General features: G+C 42.6%; 1 protein-coding gene across 1 annotated transcript in view; it reads left to right on the plus strand.

Moving 5' to 3' along the window:
• The first annotated feature begins 1,339 nt into the window (after positions 1-1,339).
• CLEC20A (C-type lectin domain containing 20A) overlaps positions 1,340-23,067 on the plus strand; it is a 38,443-nt gene continuing 16,715 nt past the window's right edge. Inside the window, 7 exon segments of the mRNA XM_078155786.1 lie at positions 1,340-1,361; positions 1,569-1,943; positions 4,790-4,852; positions 15,531-15,890; positions 21,133-21,369; positions 21,466-21,552; positions 22,796-23,029. Coding sequence (XP_078011912.1) covers positions 1,340-1,361; positions 1,569-1,943; positions 4,790-4,852; positions 15,531-15,890; positions 21,133-21,369; positions 21,466-21,552; positions 22,796-23,029 — 1,378 coding nt within the window.

Below are 23,067 nucleotides of genomic sequence, written 5' to 3' on the forward strand. Positions count from 1 at the left end.
TACGATCTCTGAGCAGTTTGACCAAGCCAGGAAGGCTTTGAACATGGATCTGGTAGGTGGGGAATCAGAGGATCACAGATTTGTAGCTGGAAGGGACCCCAGGGGCCAGCTTATTTCTACAGGTAAAAAAACCAAGACCTAGGAAGTTGGCTGACCTCTATAAGGTTCTACAGCTAGTAAGTATCAAAGGCAGGATTCAATCCCAGGACCTCTGACTCTAGAGCAAGTGCTTTCTTCAATTCACCAGGCTACTTAGCAAGCTCCAAGTAGAGACTGATTATCAGGTTGGCCATGGTGGGGCCACTATTTCAGTCACAGCCATCCTTAACCACCATTTATTAAGTAATAGAGGGATGTTGGTCTGCATAGAGGGAGTGCCCCTGCCAATTTTACTAAAGATCTTTGAAATATAAACTAGTTTGAACTATCTTATTCTCTATTTCTGTATGGAATTTTTTTTTTTGTTAATCGCAGGAAACTATTTCAGTATTTTGATGGATCTGGGATCTCCTTAAGGTGGGGATTCCTTCCAACAGTACAAATCACAATCCATCCATGCCTTCTCATCATACTAGACTCTTGACTATGTTCTACTATAATTCTTCTCCAGGGAGGGGTGTCCCCATCATATTGGGGGCCTCTTGCTGTTACCTGGGTACCAATGGAGTAATCTAAGTGACCCATCTGCTTTGCTCTTGCTATATAACTAGCCTGCTTCCTTTTTACTCTTTTTCTAGATGACCAGATGACCAGTAAAGGCCCATTTCAACCTTCAGCTTCTCTGGATGATTCTTTTAGACTGAGCCTTTCATCCATAAAACATTCTCTAGTGTAGGTGCATGGGAGAGGGAATTTGGACATACAGGGAGAGGTTATGTGTACGGTGGGGGGCATATATGTGGGTGATTAAACATTACCTAGGTTAGAGACCAGCCTACAGGCATATTGTCATTTTAGGAGACACCCAAGATATAGTTAGCATCCTTACAGCCCATCATGGTTCCCAAGTCAAAACATCTCAGGAAATTATCTTTTCATACCCTTCCACTTTCCCAGGATAGTTTACTTTGCTACTTGCATGACAAACTTTTTTTTTTTGAAGCAATGTAGTTGTGTGACTCAGAGCCCATAGTGCCTGGGAGAGCTGACTAGGGTATGCTCAAGGAAAAGGATGTCAGTGAGTCTAACATCTCTGGTTGCAGGCTGGCCCACCCTCATGGTAATGGATTCAACTTTTGGTTCCCTTACAAAATGACCTCAGGAAGTGGGACCAAAATTGAAGCCAACATTTGATTTTTTCCCCTTTTCTGAAGCAGGGATTCTTTACTTTGTTCCAAGGATGGGCATCCAAGTGACATCTGGTAAGTGTAGGCTTGAGCCTACTAGCAATAGTCTGATTTATTGTTCTTGTCTCCTCCTTCCCCATCCCTGCTCTCAACCCCACCCTAGGAAAGGTCCTAGGAGTTGGACCTACGTAGATCTTGGGATAACAGCATCCTTGGGAGGGCAACCTCAGGGACACTCAAGGGGACTAAGGCCTTGCCACTAATTTGCTTTCCCATTCATAGCAGCAAGTGAAGTGACGGTGTCTGGTCAGAGATTCACAAGAGTGAACACAAAGCTTACCTGGCATGAGGCTTGGGATTACTGTAGGATCCACCACACAGACCTGGCCAACTTGGAAAGCCTGAATGGCACAGGGAGTCTAAGGAGCCTCTACTGTATCCTAGACAGAGATTCTGCTTGGATTGGACTTTTCTTTGATGTAGAGACTGGGACAATTAGCTGGTCCAGTGGGCCAATTTTCACTTCTGCTTTGTGGTTTCTGGGCCTGTCTGGTTTGACAGCCGGATTCTGTACTTTGTTGAAGGTGAATCTAGTATTCATTCCAGCCATGGATGTCGGTCGCTGCTTAACCCAGAATGCCTTCATCTGCTAGTATGGTATGTGGTTATTGTCACAGCTTGAGCTTGCTACTGGTACCTGGGAATGGAGCTTGGGGTGGGATTGGGTGGCAGGGAGTGGAGAGGGAGAAAGGGAGGGAGGTAGTGGGGTGGCATAGTGCATAGGACACTGGACTTTGAGTCAGGAAGACCTAAGTTCAAATGTAGCCTCAGGGAGATACTAGCTGTGTGACCTTTGGGCAAATCACTTAATCTTTTTCTGTCTCAGTTTCTTCATCTGTAAAATGGGACGATAATAGCACTCATCTTCCAGGACTGTTCTGAGGATAAAAAGAGAATTTTGTAAAATGTTTTGTGAACCTTAAAGTTCTATATAATGGCTAGCTATTATTATGACTGTTTGGTTATTTTCCCTTCCCCTTTTTTTGTTCTTTTTTAAATAGGAGGTAATTGGGGTTAAGTGACTTGCCCAAAGTCACATAGCTAGTGAATGTTATGTGTCTGAGGTTGGATTTGAATTCAGGTCCTCCTCACTCTAGGGCCAGTGCTCTATCCACTGTGCCACCTAGCTGCCCCAGACTGTTTGGTTATTAACATCCGTCCTGCCACATTTACCTTCTTAGGTAAAAATAACAATGACAACAATAATAACTGACATTTATACAGTATGTCCCAAAAGTCTTAGTGCAGTGTTAAGCTTAGAATAATGCTGAGACTTTTGGGACACTCTTATATACATCACCTAATTGGAACCCCACAGCAATCTTGCCAGGCAGTTACTGTAAATATTCTGATCCCCATTTTGCAGATAAGAAAACAGAGGTTCTAAGAAGGTAAATGAACTTCCCAAGGGTCATAGAGCCAATGTAGCGCTCACTGTATTGGCTCCAACAACCTGAAGACCAGATGTGTTACATTTCCATCCCTCTTTCAGGGTTCTCCACCACCCTTAGGAAATTGAGGGATGGGCGGTAGGTCTCTTGTTTCTGCTGTTGGCTCAAGCCCTCACATACTGCGTTCCCTCAATTTTAGTGGACCAAACACCTCAAGTCCATTTAAACTACTTAACAGTCAGACTCTCTTTTACAAAAGAATATTTACTTCAAAGGTATAGCAAGAAGAAATAGACAAACATTCTACCATCTCCCCCAACACCCAGGAGCAGCATCTGTCCAATACCCCTAGCACTCTGGGGAGAGGAAATGGTTTAGGGTCACCCTAAACTCAATTCCTATAAAACATGAATCCCATCAAATCCTAATGCCAAAGCACCCCCTTGGGTTTGGGTCCACAGACCCTGGCTTCTCAAGACTTGGGGGTTGGGGTGGCAGGGGGAGTAGAGAGGGAGAAAGGGAAGGAGGTAGAAAAGAGGAAGGAAGAGAGGAGAGGGAGAGAGTCAAAGTCCCAAGCAATGCTGGTCATGCAGCCAATGGAAAGAGTTGCTCCCAAGTATGAGGCAGTCCAACATAGGATGTGTTCTCCCAGAAGCAGGTCCCTGGTATCTCCCATGTGGGTACCCCATCTTATGAGATCTGGCCATGTGCTGAAGTCTAATTGCACTAGAAGTGTCAGAGAGATTGGAGTTGAACCTAGACCTTACTGATTCTAGGCCCACCTGTCTATCCATTAAGCCATTTGTCCGGTCATTTTTCAATTGCATCTGACTCTTCATGATCCCATTTGGGGTTTTCTTGGCAAAGATACTGGAGTGGTTTAATGTTTCCTTCTCCAGCTCATTTTACAGATGAGGAAACTGAGACAAACAAGGTTAAGTGACTTGCCCAGCTAGTAATCGTCTGAGGCCAGAGTTGAACCCAGGAAGATGGGTCTTCCTGACTCCAGGCCCAGCACTCTGTGCACTATGGTGCCATCTAGCTGCCCCCCTTTAAGCCATACTGCTCCTTAAAACCCCTACCCATAGGCTACATCCGCTTGGCCTCTGTGCCTCATTCTTCCCAGTTGTGAAATAAGTGTTATCAGAGCTTGAGATAAAAGAAACTGGGATGATTTGTTCTTCCTTTTTCATTAGGCTCCACCCTGTCTCTCCCCTTCAATTGGGGGAGAAGAGTGAAAGAAGAAAGATGGAGAAAAGGATAGAAGAAGAAAAGAAGGGAATAGGGGAAGAAGCGAACAGAGTAGAATCAGATAGATGGTAGGAAAGATGCCTCTAGGGTGATTTTCACCGTAGTGGGAAATGTGAAAGCAGAATTAAAAGCCCCCAAAGGGAAAGGGCTAACTTACCTCTACGGGACAGGGAAATGGTAAGGAACTCTCATTCTAGGGGACAGTATTCTCTTTTATAACTGAGCAGCAGAAGACAGAGGGAACTAGGAAAGAGCCATAAGTGAATGAATGGGACCCAGGCTTATCCTGTCCAGTGTCCCCTGCTCCTCCGCTCTGATAGATGGCCTTTAGACACTGCTCTGGCCTGTGCCAGCTGACCCTCCTCTGGGGTAAAAAGCTGTGAAACTGGACATGAACTAAACCAGCTCGCTGTGGACATTCCTGGTAAAAAGAGCAGGGCCATTTTCTCTCTGTCTGTGGGTCACTTGAGGAGTCACACCCTTGCACCTCTTGCCTCAAATGGGAATATGTGTCATACCTTAACAGAACCCTCTGTTCTTCAAGCTGTGGCTTTTAGGTTCCTGGACAGCCTGTAGTATGTTTTACCTCTGGGCGTCCATATATTTTGTGGGGTTAGGATCTACAGTGTGGGGGGACTCCTTGGGGAGAGTTTTTCCCATGAACTTGGGGGTGTCTAAGAAGGAATTGTATTTCCATGGTCAGATCTGATTTTTCACAGACCTGTGGGATTATGTCATAGCCCACTGGGGCAGCCTTGGTCTTTCTTCTAACAATCACTAGCTCTGTTCATCTCCTCATAGATCCTTACATTGGACACTTCCCTACATCTCTTATCAGAAGTCCTACCACCCCGCTCAAGCCCTGTACAGTCCTATCCTCTTAGTTTGATGGGGTTTTGGTTGGTTTCTGGGGCCTCAGACTGGGCTTTGGTTGTGCTGGGGTCCTTTGGGATGAAAAAGCAGAGGGAAGAACCATTTTTATCATGATGGAAGTAGTAGGGGACCTTAGACTGAATATTTTTTTTTCTTTTTTCTCTCAAAAAACTGGGACAATTCAGCTCTGAAAAGACAGGCTTTTAAAGAAATGGGTACTTGACTCTACCTTAAGACAGGGGGTTCATTGAATGGACACTAATAGCCCCCACCCAAGTCTCTGTGGCTCATTGTTTAGGTTTTGATGGTTTAGAATGAATGTAAAGAACTGCTGTTTTCTGTTCTGGCCAGAAACTCTTGAGGGTCTTCCACTGCCAAATTGCTATCTTGTGACAGCAAATTGAGTCATCTTTTGTCTCAATTCTTACCCAGTCCTCAGTCTTTGAATGGGTAGAGCTTCAGACAAACTGAGACCTGGGAAAGACCTTAAGTGAGAAAGACCAAGGTCTCCCACTGCATCCTGGGCCATCTCCAGTCCTCTTGACCTTTGTCTTACCACAAGAATTCAATGACTCTGAGAGAGAGAGTGAGGCTGATGACTCTGCACAGTTCTGCCCAATCATATCTAATCCATGGGGGCAAGTGATGTCATTGGCCCTCTTTGAGAAGGAAAGATGAACAGTAACAAAAGTGCCAGGGTAGTCACTCCAATTTGCCATATTCTAGGTTGATGCTAGGTTGGGTTAGGCTTTCAACTAAATGCCCACATGGCATCCCATCCTTTTCTTCCCTCCTCCCAACCTACCTTTCACATCCTTCTCTTTCTATCTCCCTGTCCCGTCAGCTCGCTGGCCACACTAATCAATCCTCAAAATATGGTGGACCTGAAAGAATAGCATATCCAACATGACTATACACAGCCCTAGAATATCTCCTGATCTCAATGTCAGGAACCATCAAACATTAGAAGCTTAAAAGAACCTTGGAGATTATCTGATTTCCACCCCCTCACTTTACAGATAATGACTCCTAGGTTGGCAAGTTGATGTGCCTCAACTCATGCAGTGAATTGGTGGTAACTAAATGCCCATTTTTCTAATTTTGACCAGACATTCCCTCCTTTTCTAGCTTTCAAAATAGGAACCTGGAGATATAGTCTCTTCTGTTCCAGATGCTCCATATGTCTGGGTTTGGCCAGATTCCGACCTAGCATCTAACCACAGAATCTCTTTTGATGATTCTTTTGCCTCACAGAAGCAACAATGCTTCAGCTTTCTGGGGAATCCCAGGTCAAGAAGGATAAATCCAAACGTGATGAAGCTGCTTTTTACTTATGGGGAGCTTTGTTAATACTGTCTGTAGGTTCTGCCTCCTGCGTATTTCATTTTGCTTTTACAAAGCACCTACTATGTGCAAGGCTCGGAGGTGACACCATGAGCCCTCTTCTCAAAGGGGCGAGCAGTCCAATGACAGCAGCTCACATGTATAGAGAGTAAAATACTTATAACAACCCGGACGTTAGATAATATAAGTGCTATTATCACCATTTTAATGGATGAGGAAACTGAGACTCAGAGATATGTAGGGACTTGCTTACAGTTAAAAGCTAGAGTCGCAGGATGGAAGCCTGGGACCAGGAGAGTCAATGAGGGGACAAAATTCTGAGTCTTATCACACCAGCAGCTGGATGGGATGTTGGAGATCATCTACTCCAACTCTCTCATTTTACAGAAGAGGAAACTGAGTCCCAGAGTGGTAGAGGAATTTGACTGTCATTATGTCTAAGTTAGGACTTGAATCCAGTTGTCTGAACTCCAAGTCCACATTCTTCCCATTTTGCCCAGCCTCTGAATAATAGAGGGCAAAGGCAGGTACATCCATGATTAAAATGAAGGGTAGAGTGAGTTAAGTGTAAGGCAGAAGTCCAGACAAAAGGCTATGAGGAATCTGAGGAGAGGGAGATCACTCTCACCTGGGGACAGGATGGGCAGGGAAGGCTTACATTCAATGGACAGAAATATGATCTGAAGTGAGGTCTCTTTTTGTAAAGCATATCCTCTCCTATCTAATCTACTTTTCAGAAGTAGAGTTTCCTAACTCCAGTCAAATGACATTTCATGGGGAACAGCTGTGGGAGCTTTCTCTATGGAGAAAAGCTCCTAGGAAGGGTGAAGGAAGGTGAATGAGGTTGTGACAGAGGGTTTTTGATGTCATTTAAAAATTGTTGTTAATATCTTCTATCTTCATATCACCTTTATCTCAAATATGCAGAGATGTAGTGGATAGAGACCTGGCCTTGAAGCCAGGAGGGCCCCAACACATCCTGGCTACTAGGCAAGTGATTTAACCTCTCACTGCTTCTGATGACTTCTGAGGAGGTGCTATAATCACAGAGAAGGTACTAACATGCATCCTCCTCACCCAGAAGTCCCCTTTGTTAATGAAACCATAGTTCTAGTCTCTGTACCATCCTTACAATATCCCTTCCCTACCCAGTAAGCCATCTTTTGTAACAAAGAGTGAAAAAAGGAAAGGGGGGGAAAAAAAGCAGCAGCTTGGGATAACTAACCATCACTGAAAAAGACTGACAATATCTATAATATTTCACACTCACAGTCCCCCACCTCTACTAATCCTAGAAGGACATTCACTTTCTCATGGCTTATCTGGGCCAACCTTAGTCATGATGGTTATTTTACCACAATGATGTGACTGCAGGTCACGTCAACCGGGATGTTTGCTTTCAGTCCAGTCACTGAAATCAATAGCTCAGCCACAGTGGTAGCTGCCAGCTCTTCACACTTTCCTTGTTCAAATTTACAGAAGCCTAGATTCCTCTTGAATGGCTAACAAGGATATCCTTCCTCCCATAGGAAGAGCAGGTCAGGCCAGGCTCATCAGATCTCAGGGTGAAGAAGATGACCCGGAGTATGTATTCCCAGGAACATAGCTGTATCATCTCTCAAGAGTCATTGGCCACATCTGACCAGGCAGAATACAGGAGACCTTTACATGCCCTGCCTTAGTTGAGAAAAGATCATCATGCTGGGCTTAGAAATTTTGGCTTCATCACTTACCATCTTGATGATCATAGGAAGTTTACTTTGTCCATTTCAGCCTCACTTTGGTCAGAACACTTCAAGTTCCCTAGGCATTGTCTGTAATTGGGATGGGGATGTCTGCACATCTCCTAGGTCGTGCAGAGTCAAGTTAGCTTTCCAGCTGGGCCTCTGACCAGCTGAGACCTATAGCTGGGACCTCTGGGCTTTCCTGGTAATCTCTTCCAAGCTCTTCCCCTGAGCCCTATCTGACTCCCTTTGGCTAATAGAACTCCCAGCTGTGTAAGTCAGCCCTAGGAAATCAGAAACTTTCCCTCACTGCCAGTTCTGCCAGAGTCATCAGCCAGATAGGGAAGAATTCATGGAAAATAATCAACCTGTCCTTGATGATCCCCAAAGAAGATTGGCTTAAAATTAGGACTGACCTCGTTTCACTCAGTAACAATTTAGCCCAGATATGTTCCTTCTTGGGAGCCTGATGTAGATAAAGCAGGGTTTCTTAGACCTTTTTGTATACCAGACCCTTTTGGCAGTCTGGTGAAGCCTGTTGGACCCCTTCTTAGAACTGTGTTTTCAAACACATAAAAGAAAACACACAAGATTTCAAAGGAAATCAATTATAATGGACAGTTACCAAAATATTGAAAGTTTCAAGTTTAAGTTTACTGACTCCCTGCAACCTATCTTTAGATCCTTTAGGGGCTCATGGACCCCAGGTTAAGAACTCCAGTTGAAGTAGAAAAAATATAGAACTTACACATTGGGGACTTGGCTTTGAATCTTGGGACCAACACTGGCTTCGGGAGATGGGAAAGTGATGTAGCTTGTTTGAGCATCAGTTTTGTTCCCTACGTATTGGTTGCCTGTCACTGTGATCTACTCTTCCCCCCTCACCCCGAATTGGTCTAGATGGAGGCCAGGAAGAGGGTCAATGAAAATGGAAAGATTGGGTTTGGAGAGGGTCTGACGAGGTCTTCCAGAAGCTTCCTAGGCATGACTAATGTGGAGAGCTGTGGCTGTGAGCTTGGGAAGAAACAGGATGGTTTAGAGTCAGAAATCCTGGGTTCAGATCCTGACTCTTTACAAATTACCTGCTCAACAATGGGAAAGTCATTTCTCCCCTTTGGGCAGTCTCTTTCATTAAATGAGGGAGTTGAACTAGAATCAGGGGTTCTTGTTCATGTTACAGATACCTGTCTGGTGAAGTCCATGGACACCTTCTCAGAATAAAGTTTTTAAATGTATAAAATAAAATACTTAAGATTACAAAGAAAGAAGGAGAAAAAGCATCTTTTTTTTTTTTTAGGCAACTGGGGTTAAGTGACTTGCCCAGGTTCACACAGCTAGTAAGTGTCTGAAGCTGGATTTGAATTCAAGTCTTCTTTATTCCAAGCTCAGCCCTCTCTGCATTGTGCTACCTAGCTACCTCTAGGAAATCATTATATTGAAATAGAGTTATCAGAATGTTATAAAAACCAACTTGATGGGACCCCATTTTAAGAGTCACTGCTTTAGATGATCTCTATGGCCCCTTCCAGCTATGCCACCCTGAACTCAATTGCATCACTGAATGTGCTCCATCATCCTTGTCTCCATCCTGGGCCTCCAGCTACAGGGAAGAGCTAGAAGCCAGGTAGAGCATCAAAACTAGGATCAATGGGGCAACTGGGTGGTCCAGTAGATAGAGCTCCAGCCTTGGAGTTAGGACGACCTGAGTTCAGATCTGGCCTCAGACACTTGACACTTATTAGCTATGTGACCCTGGGCAAGTCACTTAACCTCAATTACCTCACCAAAAAGAAAAAAAAAAACAACAAACAACCAAAAACTGGGATCAAATTGGATATGAAGTTCATTGGAGTGGGGCTGGACCTTAAACCACCAAATGGGGAAAGGGTAGGCATTCTTGCTTCAAGGATGTCTAGTATCAAAGTAGAGTTGGTCAGTTGGTCAATCCAGTGAGCTGGTGGGTCCCCCGGCCACTTTGGGTCCCAATGCCTCTGTTTCTCCTTTACTTCCAGAACTCCGGGGAAGACCCTCTTAGAAGACTCCAGAACAGACTCATCACTTAGATACGAATCTAGAAGCAGTGGCACAAAGGATAGAGCCTTGAGGCTGCATATAGCCTTCTAGATCCTTTTGACTGAGTCCAAATTTTATAGAACAAATCCCCTTTTATTAAGGGGATTTGTTCTGGGATCTAGAGGGTCACATGTGGCCTCAAGGCCACAGATTTCCCACCTCTGGGATAGAGTGTCGGACTGACTTGAAGTCAGAAAGACTTGAGTTCAAATTCTGTCTCTAATGCTAATTATGAGACCTTAAGCAAGTTACTTAATTGCTCTGAGCCTCAGTTTTCTTACTAATAAAAACAAGGCTCTGGAAGTAGAGCCTGTTGGAGAGAAGTCAGGAACTCAACAGAGATCTCCTATAACCCTTCTGAACAACTTTAAATAATGCTTCAAAATAAATTCTGGGGCAACAGAACCCACAAAAGGACAGAGTGAAAAAATTTTCCAGCCCAAGACAACTTAGAAGGTCATTAGGAAAAGTCTGTCACATCTGGATGAGATCGGAGCACAGTCCAGCACAGGCCACATCAGCATAGCCCAGCCCCAGAGAACCAGGAGCAGACTTTGGGAATGAATCAGGAGCAGCAATGGCTGCTTCCAGAGCTCTCAGCCCACAGACAGTAAAGGGGTCAGACAATTGGTCAGAAGGGGATTACAGGACCAGGGGCAGGACTCTGCTGCATTGCTTATACTTGGATCTGGGTCACAGTCCTGGGTCTCAGTTCCATGGTGAGGAGGAGCATAGCAAAGGTAGCAGCCACAGTGGAGACCCTGCTTATATTTTCTTTTTTCTTAATTTATTTTGATTTGTCAACAATCACTTCCATAAGATTTTGAGTTTTAAATTTTTCTCCCCCTCCCTCCCCACCTCCTTCCCCAAGATGGCACACAATCTGATATACACTATACATATACATTCCTATTAGATATTTTCACATTAGTGATGTTGTAAGTAAGAATTAGAACCAATAGAAGGAACCACCAGAAATAGGAAACAAAACACAACAGAAAAAAAAAAGGCAAATAGTATGCTTCAATCTACATTCAAACTCCATAGTTCTTTCTTTGGATGTGGATAGCATTTTCCATCATGAGACCTTTGGAGATGTTTTAGATCCTTGCATTGCTGAGAAGGGCTAAGTCTATCAAAGTTAGTCATCACACAACGTAGCTGTTACTGCATACAATGGTTTCCTGGTTCTGCTCACTTCCCTCAGCATCAGTCCATGCAAGTCTTTCTAGGTTTTCCTGAAGTCTACCTGCTCATCATTTCTTGTAGCACAATAGTATGCCATTACATTCCTATACTACAACTTGTTCAGCCATTCCTCAATTGATGGGCATCCTCTCAATTTCCAGTTATTTGCAACCACAAAAAGAGCTGCTATAAATATTTTTGTACATGTGGGTCCTTTTCCCATTTTTATGATCTCTTTGGGATACAGCCCTAGAAGTGCCATTGCTGGATCAAAGGGTATGCACATTTTTATAACCCTTTGGGCATAGTTCCAAATTGCTCTCCAAGATGGTTGGATCATCTCACAACTCTACCAACAATGCATTAGTGTTCCAATTTCCCATATCTTCTCCAACAAACATTTTCCTGTTTTGTCATGTTGGCCATTCTAATAGGTGTGATGTGGTACTTTGGAGTTGTTTTGATTTGCATTTCTCTAATCAATAGTGATTTAAAGCATTTTTTCATATGACTATAGATGGCTTTAATTTCTTCATCTGAAAGCTGCCTGCTCATATTCTTTGACCATTTATCAACTGGAGGATGATTTGTATTCTTATAAATTTGACTTAATTCTCTATAGATTTTAGAAATGAGGCCCTTAGCAGAGATACTGGTTGTAAAAATTCTTTCCCAATTCTCTACTTTCCTTCTAGTCTTGTTTGCATTGGCTTTGTTCGTGCAAAAACTTTTCAATTTAATGTAATCAAAGTTATCCATTTTGCATTTTGTAATGTTCTCCATCTCCTGTTTCATCATGAATTCTCATGTTCTCCATAAATCTGATAGGTGAACTATACCTTGCTCTCCTAGTTTACTTATAGTATCAGCCTTTATATCTAAATCATGAACTCATTTTGACTTTATTTTGGTATATGTGCAAGATTTTAGTCAATGCCTAGTTTCTGCCATACTTTTTTCCAGTTTTACCAGCAGTTTTTGTCAAATAGTGAGTTCTTATCCCAGAGCTGGGGCTTTGGGTTTATCAAATAGTAGATTACCACAGTCATTGACTACTGTGTCTTGCATACTTAACCTATTCCACTGATCCACCACTATATTTCTTAGCCAGTATCAAGTAGTTTTGATGATTGCTGCTTTATAATACAATTTAAGATCCAGAATGGCTGGGTCACCTTCCCCTGTATTTCTTTTTGTTAGTTCCCTTGATATTCTGGACCTATTGAAAGGAAAGACAGAGTAGGATAAATGGGGGGAATAAGATGGAGGAAAATACATAGTAATCATAATTGTAAAAGTTTTTACAACATGTTTCTCTGATAAAGACCTCATTTCTCAAATATATAGAGAACTGAGTCAAATTTATGAAAATAAGAGCCATTCCTCAATTAATAAATGATTAAAGGATGTAAACAGGCAGTTTTCAGATGAAGGAATCAAAGCTATCTATAGTCATACGAAAAATGCTCCAGCTGGAAACTGAGAGGAGCTCCAAGAACAGGGAAAGACCCAAATCAGAGGCATCAGAAAGAATCATGGCCTCATATCTTACTTCAAGTATTTCAGAAGAGATGATATGCTTTATTTGCCTAGATTTCCTCACAAGTGTCATGTCTATAGAATGTGGTCACCATTTCTGCGAAGACTGTATCCTCCACTACATGTATTCAGCCAATGGGGACAGTTTTAAATGTCCTGTATGCTGGAAAGTTTGTTTTATCAAGAACCTCTGCCCCAATCAACAACTCTCAGCCATAGCACAGTCCTTCAGACTGCTTCAGCCTCACTTGAGGAGGAGCCTGAATCAGAAAAAAATAATCAAGACAAAATTCCATGAGGAAATCAATCTGGATCCTAAAACTGCCCATCCTGGAATGATCATATCTACAGATATGAAAACAATGAGAGAAAGAGATTCACGGAAGGAATTGCATTGTATTATGGAGAGATCTGATCTATGTGGTCTGATTCTAACAACTCAGACATTGTTGGGAGGTGACAGTGGGAAACAGTTCTGCTCGGGATGTTGGTCTTTGTAAGAATTCTGTAAAAAGAATTGGAGAGGTTTCACCATCTTCTTCTACTGGATACTGACTTTTGAGTCTAAGACAAAATAACTATATAGTCTGTGCCGCACCTAGGACCAGAATTCCCTTAAGAGGAAAACTCAACAAAGTAGGGATCTTTTTGGATTATGAGGCAGGAGACATAGTGTTTTATGATGCAGACAGTAGATGCCACATCTATACATTCACCAGCTCCTTTTTAGAGCCTCTCTGGCCTCTATTTTCCATTGGTCTGTACTCCAAGAATGAAAATATTCTAACTATTGACCCAATATTAGATGAGGCTGAAGAAACCACAGAGCATGATAATGACAATGACAGTGAGGATAACACTTGCTTTGTGACGCTTCCTGACACTTTCTCCAGATGGAAATCCCATTCCCCAAACCCCATATATGATTTTGTTGTTCCTATGTTGTGATGTACTTCATTTTGGGAGCAGGGAGAAATTTGCCTTATTTTGTAATATTCAGGCAATGAACTGCGTACTAGGGGGAGGTCAGCATAAGACATATTGATAGTCCAAAGATGAAAGACAGAATATGCTCAATAAACTATGTGAGTTTAGAAAGTTCAAGAATGAGGAATTTCCAAAAGACATGGGTAGAAAGAATAATGACACACCAAAGAAGCAAAAGTAAACATAAATTATAAAAATCAAGTGGAACCCAAATGAAGTTATAAAAAGAGCCCCCAACCTACAGCTTGATGGCAGTGGGAAGTCCACAGATGTTATATACTACACATATTTTGTATATATATTGTATATATATATTCATTATAGAAATGTAAAAAACTTATAGAATGAGACATACTTTTTTTTTATTCAATCATCATGGGAATTAGAATTTTGTTATGTATATTTGTTACAATAAAAAATTTTCTCCAATGCAGTGGAGGATAAGAGTGAAAAAATTGATTTCTCTTAATTTTTGAAAATAGTGATGGGGAATGTTGAAGTGTTGATTGCAATTTCAGATAACATCACTGTATTATTAATTTTACTTCACTGTTTTACTCCTGCTATGAAAACCTTTCACAAAGTAGGAATAATTTAAATGTATTATAAAAATGAAATATGAATAAAACTTTTTAAATCTTCAAAAAAAAAGAAAAATGCTCCAAATCACTATTGATTATATGCAAATTAAAACAACTCTATCAGATTGGCTAATGTGACAGAAAAGGAAAAATGACAAATGTTGGAAGGGATGTAGGAAAATTGAGACACTAATGCACTGTTGGTGAAATGGTATGCTGATTCAACCATTCTGTAGAGCAATTTGGAACTATGCCCAAAAGGGCTATAAAGCCTTGCATACCCTTTGAGCAAGAAATACTACTACTAGGTCTGTATCCCAAAGAGATAAAAAAACAAAAAAGAAAAGGACGTAAATGTACAAAAATATTTATAGCAACTCTTTTAGTGGTGGCAAAAGATTGGAAATTGAAGGGGTGTCCATCAGTTGGAGAACGACTGAACAAGTTGTTGTATGTGATTATGATGGAATACCATTGTGCTATAAGCAATGATGAACAGGATGCTCTCAGAAAAGCCTGGAAAGACTTACATGAACTGATACAAAGGGAAATGAGCAAAACCAGGACAACATTGTATATAGTAACAGCAATATTGTACAATGATCAATGTGAATGACTTAGCTATTCTCAGCAATACAATGATCCAAGACAATTCTGAAGGACTTATGATGAAATATGCTATCTACCCCCAGAGAAAGAATTCATGGAGTCTGAGTGCAGAACGAAAGCTACTTTTTCTTTACTTTCTTTATTTTTTTTTATCAGTATTTTCTTTCCCAATATGGAAATATGTTTTGCATGACTGCACATGTATAACATATCAAATTGCTTACCTTCTCAGTGGGGTAGAGTGTAAGGGGAGGATGGTAAGAGAGAATTTGGAACTCAAAATTTTTTTTAAATGAATGTTAAAAATTGTTTTTACATATCATTGGGGGAAAAATACTAAATTAAAAAATAAAAAGAAGGCTCTAAGTTCTCTTCTAGTTCTGAAACTATGATCTTATGTAATGAACAATCCATGACCCTATCAGGAGTAGAGATTCTACCAGCCAGCTCACAGTACAAAAAATTCCCAGCATCAGGCAGGGGAGGAAAGTAGAGGGAGAGATTCTGGATCCCGTGAAGCTTCCGGGGGTGACAATTATCTCCAGAGACAGTTTCTTTGGGGAAAGGGACAACAGGGCAGCAGGAAAGGTGGGACCAATGACTTATGTGCTCCTTTCTTCTCAGTTGGGGTACAGATTGGTAATCAGAGCTTTATAAGGATTACTGGGGAAGAGAAGACCTGGCCTGCAGCCCAGCAGTACTGCCGGGAACACTATACAGACCTCGCCAATCTGCAAAGTGTCACCGATGGGACACCCTTGAAAGCCATCACCGATGAAACCAGAGCATGGATTGGCCTCTACTATGATGACAGCACCCAGTCTTTGAGGTGGTCCAGCAACTTTGGTTCCAGGATTCCTGCCTGGCTCATAGTGCCTATGTTGGGGGAAAAACAATGCGCTGCACTCACTCGCTTTAGAAACGTTCCGCCCCAAATTTCTTCCGCTAGTTGCAGTGATCTGAATCCCTTTATCTGCTTTCATGGTAAGAGTCAATCTGCCCTTCAGCCCCTTAATCCCTAAAGTCAGAACCAGAATGTTTGCTGTTGTGTATTTTTCTCTAACTTTTCTTATTTTCAATTAGTGAGAATTGATTTTTTTTCTTCCTTTCATCTCCAATTGAAAAAAGAAAAAAAAACCTTTATAACAAATATGCTTTAGCCATGTCCAAAAACATGTATATATCATTCTGCATCCTGAGTTCATTACCTGTCAGTCAGGAGCTGGGTAACACACTTCATCCTTGAACCTCCAGAATAATGGTTGTTCATTGTATTGAGCTGATTTCTTGACTCTTTCAAAATTGTTTGTCTTTTACAATGCTTTCTTTACTGTATATATTGTTCTCCTGGCTTTGCTCACTTTACTCTGCATCAATTCATGCAAATCTTCCCAGGTTTCTTGAAGCTGTCTTACCATTTCTTATAGCACAATAATATTCCATTACATCCATATACTGTAATTTGTTTAGCCACCTCCCAGTGGACGCGCTAGAACTAGAATATTGCTGCAAGAGGAATTTGGAGCAGACCTAAGGGAAAATTTCCTCATGCTAGGGTTTTTGGGGTGAGAAGAGAAAGGGTCTGTTTCCATCTCTCTGAAGGCTGACCAAGGCGGCATTTCTTATCCATAACTCCTGATCTCATTCACCAAAAATCAGGGCTGAGGCATTAGGAGAGTCTGCCTGATTTAACTTCTGACCCTTGTTTGTATACATCCCATCATTCCCCTAATTTGAAGTACTTCAGGCTCTTCTTTTGCTCATTCATAATAGAGAAAGGACTCAGGGTTCTGGGTTGTCACCAATCAGGGACTGAGAGGAGATGGTGGTCAAGGTGGTACTATAAATGCTTGTTGACATATTGGCAGACTGATAGTGGTTTGAACTGCCTTCCATCTGTCTTTTTCAGGGTTTCTGACTACTTCAGTTAGTCTGGCATGCCTGTCCCATTGGTGACAGCTGGTCAATAAACATTTATCAATTGCTAATTGCAAGAGGTGAATAGACTTGGTCCCTGCCCTAATGAATCAAAATAGTCTTGAGGAGGGAGCAATAAGGTTGGTTAGTTATATTATCCCTCTGCTAAGTTGTGAGTTCCATTAGAATGAAGATGTATCATATTGAACTTGCATTCCCCTCCCACACCTTGCATTTAAGTACATTACTTTGCATATAGCAGGCACTTTATAAATGTATATTGAATGACTGAATGAATAAGACCAGTATACAAGTTACTAGACTCCAAGGTAGACTTCAATCTATACTATAAGAGAGATGCAAAGTATTCTGGGAGTTCAAAGGAGAATAAGATTGCTTCTGGTTGTGAGATCATAGAGGTTGAGAGATTTCATGGAGATGGCACCTTTATAGCTGGGCCTGGGAGGATTAGTAAGACTTTAGCAAATAGAAATAAAAAGGAGGGTGATCTTTCATTCATCAGTGGATAAAGTGCCAAGCCTGGAATCAGAAGGACTTGAGTTCAAATTTGGCTTCAGACACTTACTAGCTGTATGACCCTGGGCAAGTCACTTAACCTTTGTTTGCCTCACCTAAGGTTGTTGTGAGGATTGAATGAGATAATAATTGTGAAGTGCTGAGTGTAGTGCTTGGCACAAAGTAAGTTCCATATTAATGTTAGCTATTATTATTATTTATTCATTCATTGACTCATTTATTTACTTATTTCTTTCACCAAACTTTATTAATTATCTATATGCATCTGCATCAATGAAGGGGATTTTTACACTGTGAATTCCTCAAACCAATGCAATTTTGGAGTTCCTTTTTCTACACTAAAACAAAAACAAAAAACCCCCAACCCCTCTCCAAATCCAATCACATGCTAGTCTTTACATAAAGGAGCTAGGGCTACACAGATTAAAAAAAAGGCACAGTCCTTGCCCTCAGGAAGCTTATGTTCTGATGGTACAGGCAGTGGGTGGGTAGGAGGCTGTGGCAATGAAGGAGTACTACGCATACTCTGTAAAATATAATTCACACTAGAAGAGCCAGGCTAAGAGGAGGTTTCAAAGGTGGGGAAGCAGGAACACACAAAGCACATTCAAGGATCGGCTCAGTTTGCTGCCTCTTTTTAACTCAAACTCCAGATTAGGAAAGGCCTTTCCATCACTGCCAGGCCTGGTGTTCCACAGATAAGTGGCAGATAAATTAAGACAGCATGACCTCCAAGCTGTAGGCTTTGTGATGTCTAAGTCATAGACTCGCAGCTTGACCCGTTCTTTTCTCTACAGATCCTTCTGCCACTCTCCCACCCACCCGCCCTAGAAGGTCCTCTGGGCTGTTCCAGTCTCTCCCCAAAAAGCAATAAAGCTGACACTACTCTTGGGCCAGGCAGAGATACCTCCATAAATGCTTACAGAATTGTTTTGTTGTAAGGATCAACTGGGTTGCAGTTGATGAGAACGTAGATTTATTTGACTGTTAGCAAAGGGCATAGGGACTTGGGCTTGTGCTTTCATTGGTAGAGAGAACTCCTTCAGTGGAAACACCCTCCTCTGACAAAGCTCAGCCACTCATCTGTAGTCTCGATGAGTTGTCACGTGTCAGAGTGGGGACTTGAACCTAGTGGTTCAAGTGATTTTGAGGTTGGTCCTCTACCACTACCCAATGCTGCTACTCTTGTATCTATTATCATGTAATTTTCACGACAACTTTGTGAGGTTCCTGGGGCAAGTATTAACCCCCATTTTGGAGATATGGAGATTGTAGAGAGATGTTAGGCCAAGGTCACAGATAATTAATGGTAGATGTGGGAGTGAAACCCAGATTCCTTTACTCTTAGCCCAGGGATGACAATGGCAGATTACAGGCTAGGGAATCAGTGTTGTGACTAAGAAAATGGGTACCCCCATACTGACCACTGGGCCTTCCAGGATGCTTCCATTTCTCCTCTAACCTTTTGATGCCTTACTCTTCTGTATTCCCTACAATTAGGGACACTGGCCTACTTGCAATTTCTTGAATAAGATAATCCATTCTTTTTTCTTTGTCTTCGCACTGGCTGTCTCATCCCCTTCCTATGCCTGAAATACTCTCCTTCCTACCTCTAACTCTTAATTTCCATGGCTTCTTTGAAGATTCAGCTCAAATCCCACCCTCTGCAGGAACCTCCCCAGATGAGGTCCCTTTTGGATTACCTTCCTAGGCTCTGTATTTATCTTGCACAGACACAATTATTTGTACTTTGTCTCCTGTGTTAGAATGTGAGCTCCCTGAGTCAAACAGGGACTGTGTCTTTGCCTTTCTTTGGATTCCTGGTCTTTAGCTCAGTGGTTGGCACATAGTTGGGCAGGTAGACGGTATAATAGATAGAGTACTGGGCTTGGAATCAGGCAGATTTCTCTTCATGAGTTCAAATCTGGCCGCAGACACTTACTAACTATATGACTCTGGGCAAATCACTTCACCCTATTTGCCTCAGTTTCTTCATTTGTAAAATGAGCTGAAGAAGGAAATGGCAAGCCACTCTGGTATCTTTGCCAAGAATGGTGTTACAGAGAGTTGGACACAACTGAACAACTGGCAAATAGCAGTCACTTAATAAATGCTTGTATACTTGACTGAATCAGAACAAGAAAGACTCATTTATATAGAGCTTCAACGTTTACGACTTTGTGAGGTAGGAAGTACATCTGTTATTCCCATTTTATAGATGAGGAAACTAATAAAGAAACTTGCCCATGCTCATGTAGCCAGAATTTGAACCCAGTCTCCTGACTCTAGGTCCAGCTTTCTTTCATACTGTGATGGTTCTCACTAGAGCAGGATTTTTAAAAAATACATAATTTTAAATTTGTTTTATTAAATATTTCCCAATTGCATTTAAAAATTTTTAACATTAACTAAAAAAAAAAGTTCCAAATTCTCTCTCTTCCTCTCCTTTCCCTTTCAAGAGGCAGTATGCAATCTGACATAGGTTATACATGTGCAATCATGTAAAACATTTCCATATTAGTCATTTTGTAGAAGAAAACCTGAACTAAAAAAAAAAGAAAAAAGGTAAAAATAGCATGCTTCAGTCTGTATTCAGACAAAATCAGTTCTTTCTCTGGAGGTGGATAACCTTAGTCTTTTGGGATTGTCTTGCATAATTTTATTGCTGAGAATAGCTAAGTCATTTACAGTTGTTCATTGTGCAATATTGCTATTACTGTGTACAATGTTCTGATTCTGCTCACTTCACTTTACATCAGTTCATGTAAATCTTTCCAGGTTTGTTTGAAATTATCTTGCTTGTCATTTCTTATATCATAATAATATTCCAATATAATCATATACCACAACTTGTTCACCTAGTCCCCCCCCTTAATTTCTAATTCTTTGTCACCACAAAAAGAGCTGCTATGAATATTTTTGTACAAATAGTTTCATTTCTTTTCTTTTTAAATCTCTTTGGGATACAGATCTAGCAGTGGTATTACTGAATCTAAGGGTATGCACAGTTTTATAGCCCTTTGGGCAGAGTTCCAAATTGCCTTCCAGAGTAGCCAGATCAGTTCACAACTCCACTAACAGAGCATTAGTGTCTCAGTTTTCCCAAGTCCCCCTCCAACATTTATCATTTTCCTTTTCTATCATATTGGCCACTCTGACAGGTATGAGCTGGGACCTCATAGTCATTTTAATGTGCATTTCTGGGAATAAAAATATTTTGAAAAACGATTGTGTTTGGATCATTAGCACTTAGAACAAGGCCTGGCCTGTTAAGTACTTAAAAAGGCTTGTAGAAATAAATGTAACTGAAGTGGTCCCAGAAAGAGGGAACTTGATTCACTTTTGCTTTTGTATGCGTTGGATAGGACACAGTGTAGCAAACAATGAATTGAATCCCGCTGCCCTTAGGGGCCAGAACTAGGAGCAGCCGGCAGAAGTTAAAGAAGTAGGTTGAGGCTCCTTGTGAGGAAGACTTCCCAAGAGTTATGGTAGGCTGCCTTGGGAGCTGGTGGGAGCCCATTCCTAGACTTCTTTAGGTGGAGCCTGAATGTCCGCTTGCCGGGACTCTTGAAGAGAGGTTCATGTCCAGATAAGAGTTGGATTAGATTTACACTGAGGTCTCTTCCAACTCTTGGATGCTAGGATCCAGCTTTGCTTGACAGGCTCTGGAACAGGTAGGTGATGACATAGGATGTTCTAGGAAAGGGTGAGAGCTTCCCAAGGAGAAGAGCAACTTCTGATCTGCCTGGCCAACTCCGTTTTGCTGTTTTAGGAGATAATCCCATCTCCGAGTATGTGACTACAACAGGTCAGGGATTGTCTGCAGTAACAGGACACATGCCACCAACTGCCAGTGCTGACCCAACAGGCAGCCCCTTGGAGCTCCAAGCAGTCACATCCCAGACTTCCAGCTCAGGGAGGAACAACACTGCCCCAGGAACACCTGACCCCCATCTGACCATCACATCGAAACTTGGGCCCACACAGAGCCAGCCAGAGTCTGAACCAGGTACCCACTGTGCTCTCCTGCCTTCTCAGGCCTTGTACCAGCTCTGATCAGAGTGGGCTGGTTCCTGGTCTCATCTTCTGATTGTTTCTACTGTAGCGAGCAGCTCTTTCACTAAGAAGAAAGTAGATGTGACCAGCCAGGCCAGTTCTGACCCTACTGGGAGCCCTCTGTCCCCAAGAGGAGGTAATCCTCTTTTCCCTATGTCCCCCTCCAAGTGACCTCTCTGTCCCTGGCTTCACAATGGGCATCTTTATCCTCTTCTTTTGTTGGGTCCCACTGTGGGGGCTTCTGAGCAGAGGACTGTCCCTGGTGGTCAGTAGGCAAATAAGTGGGGGGGGGGCTGGGCTGGAGATACTTTGGCATGGAGCCAAACCAGCATGTAGGGCTCCCCATGCATCCCCTAAGCTCTGGTTTTGGCTGAGGGGAGTAGCAGCAGCCACGCCCCTGGGGGCAAAGCCCCCTCCTCATCCTCACTGGCCAGCCTGAGGAGGGATTCCTAATAGTAATTACCCTGGCCTTCATGGCCTGGGACCCCAAATTAAGCTAATTGAAAGCACTTAGTGGCAGTGAGCACTGATGCTAACTGAGGAATGAAAGGCTCAAGTGGCTGGGAGGGAGGTCTATGGGAGGTGAAATCAGGTGCAGAGGGAAAACTGGCCAATGTTCCCTTAAGCTAGCTGCTCTGGATGGCACAGACTTACAGTCTACCATGATGGCACTGTGTGTTTGTATGTGTGTGTGTGTCTAAGGGGCTGGGAGGCATTTGGCACCCAGGACCACCTAAGCTCCCATAATACCAGGCCTCAGGAGCAGCTGATCCTAGCAGCTTCTGCCCCTCAAAAGCCCTCCAGGAGAATGTAAGCTCCTCCAAGGGAAGGAAATGATTAGATGTCTAATAAACACTTGGTGAATTGAATGGAGTTGGTCCCTAGTTCTCAAGAACTAGGCATGGTGGGTGGAAATATCAGAGGAGCAGACTGAGGTTGGAGAGAAGGCAAAGCTTCCTAAGACAGTCATTGAAAAGTGGGATAGGCTGCCTGGGGAGGTAGTGAGTGCCCCATCACTGTGGTGCACCTATCTGGGGCCCTGGAGAGGGATTGCTATTTGGCTAATGGTTGGACTAGTCTCAGGTGGCCTGAAAAAATGCCAGAGCAGTCAGAACCAGCTTAAAATGTAACTGCGAAAAGTTTAATAAAATAAATGGAAAAAAATACAACATAGATATCTAAGTCAATTTCAGCTTGCTGGGATCTATTTCTATTGGAAAGAGTGGCTGAAGCCTGAGGTGTCTCCCAGCTTTCCCAGTCTGGACTCCATCTTCTCAGGGCTCCTTCTCCCACATGCAGGTACAGTGGGGAGGGAGCAGGGCTTCTCAAGGAGAAGAGCAATGTCTGAGCTGCCAGCCAAGCCCCTTTTTCTGCTTTAGGGGATAGCACTTCCGACTATATGACTACAACAGGTCAGGGATTGTCTGCAGTAACAGGACACATGCCACCAACTGCCAGTGCTGAGTCAACAGGCAGCCCCTTGGAGCTCCAAGCAGTCACATCCCAGACTTCCAGCTCAGGGAGGAACAACATTGCCCCAGGAACACCTGACCCCCATCTGACCATCACATCGAAACTTGGGCCCACACAGAGCCAGCCAGAGTCTGAACCAGGTACCCACTGTGCTCTCCTGCCTTCTCAGGCCTTGTAC

Source organism: Phascolarctos cinereus, unplaced genomic scaffold, assembly GCF_003287225.1.
Source record: "Phascolarctos cinereus isolate Bilbo 61053 unplaced genomic scaffold, phaCin_HiC Scaffold_5;HRSCAF=322, whole genome shotgun sequence".
Taxonomy (NCBI): Eukaryota; Metazoa; Chordata; class Mammalia; order Diprotodontia; family Phascolarctidae; genus Phascolarctos; species Phascolarctos cinereus.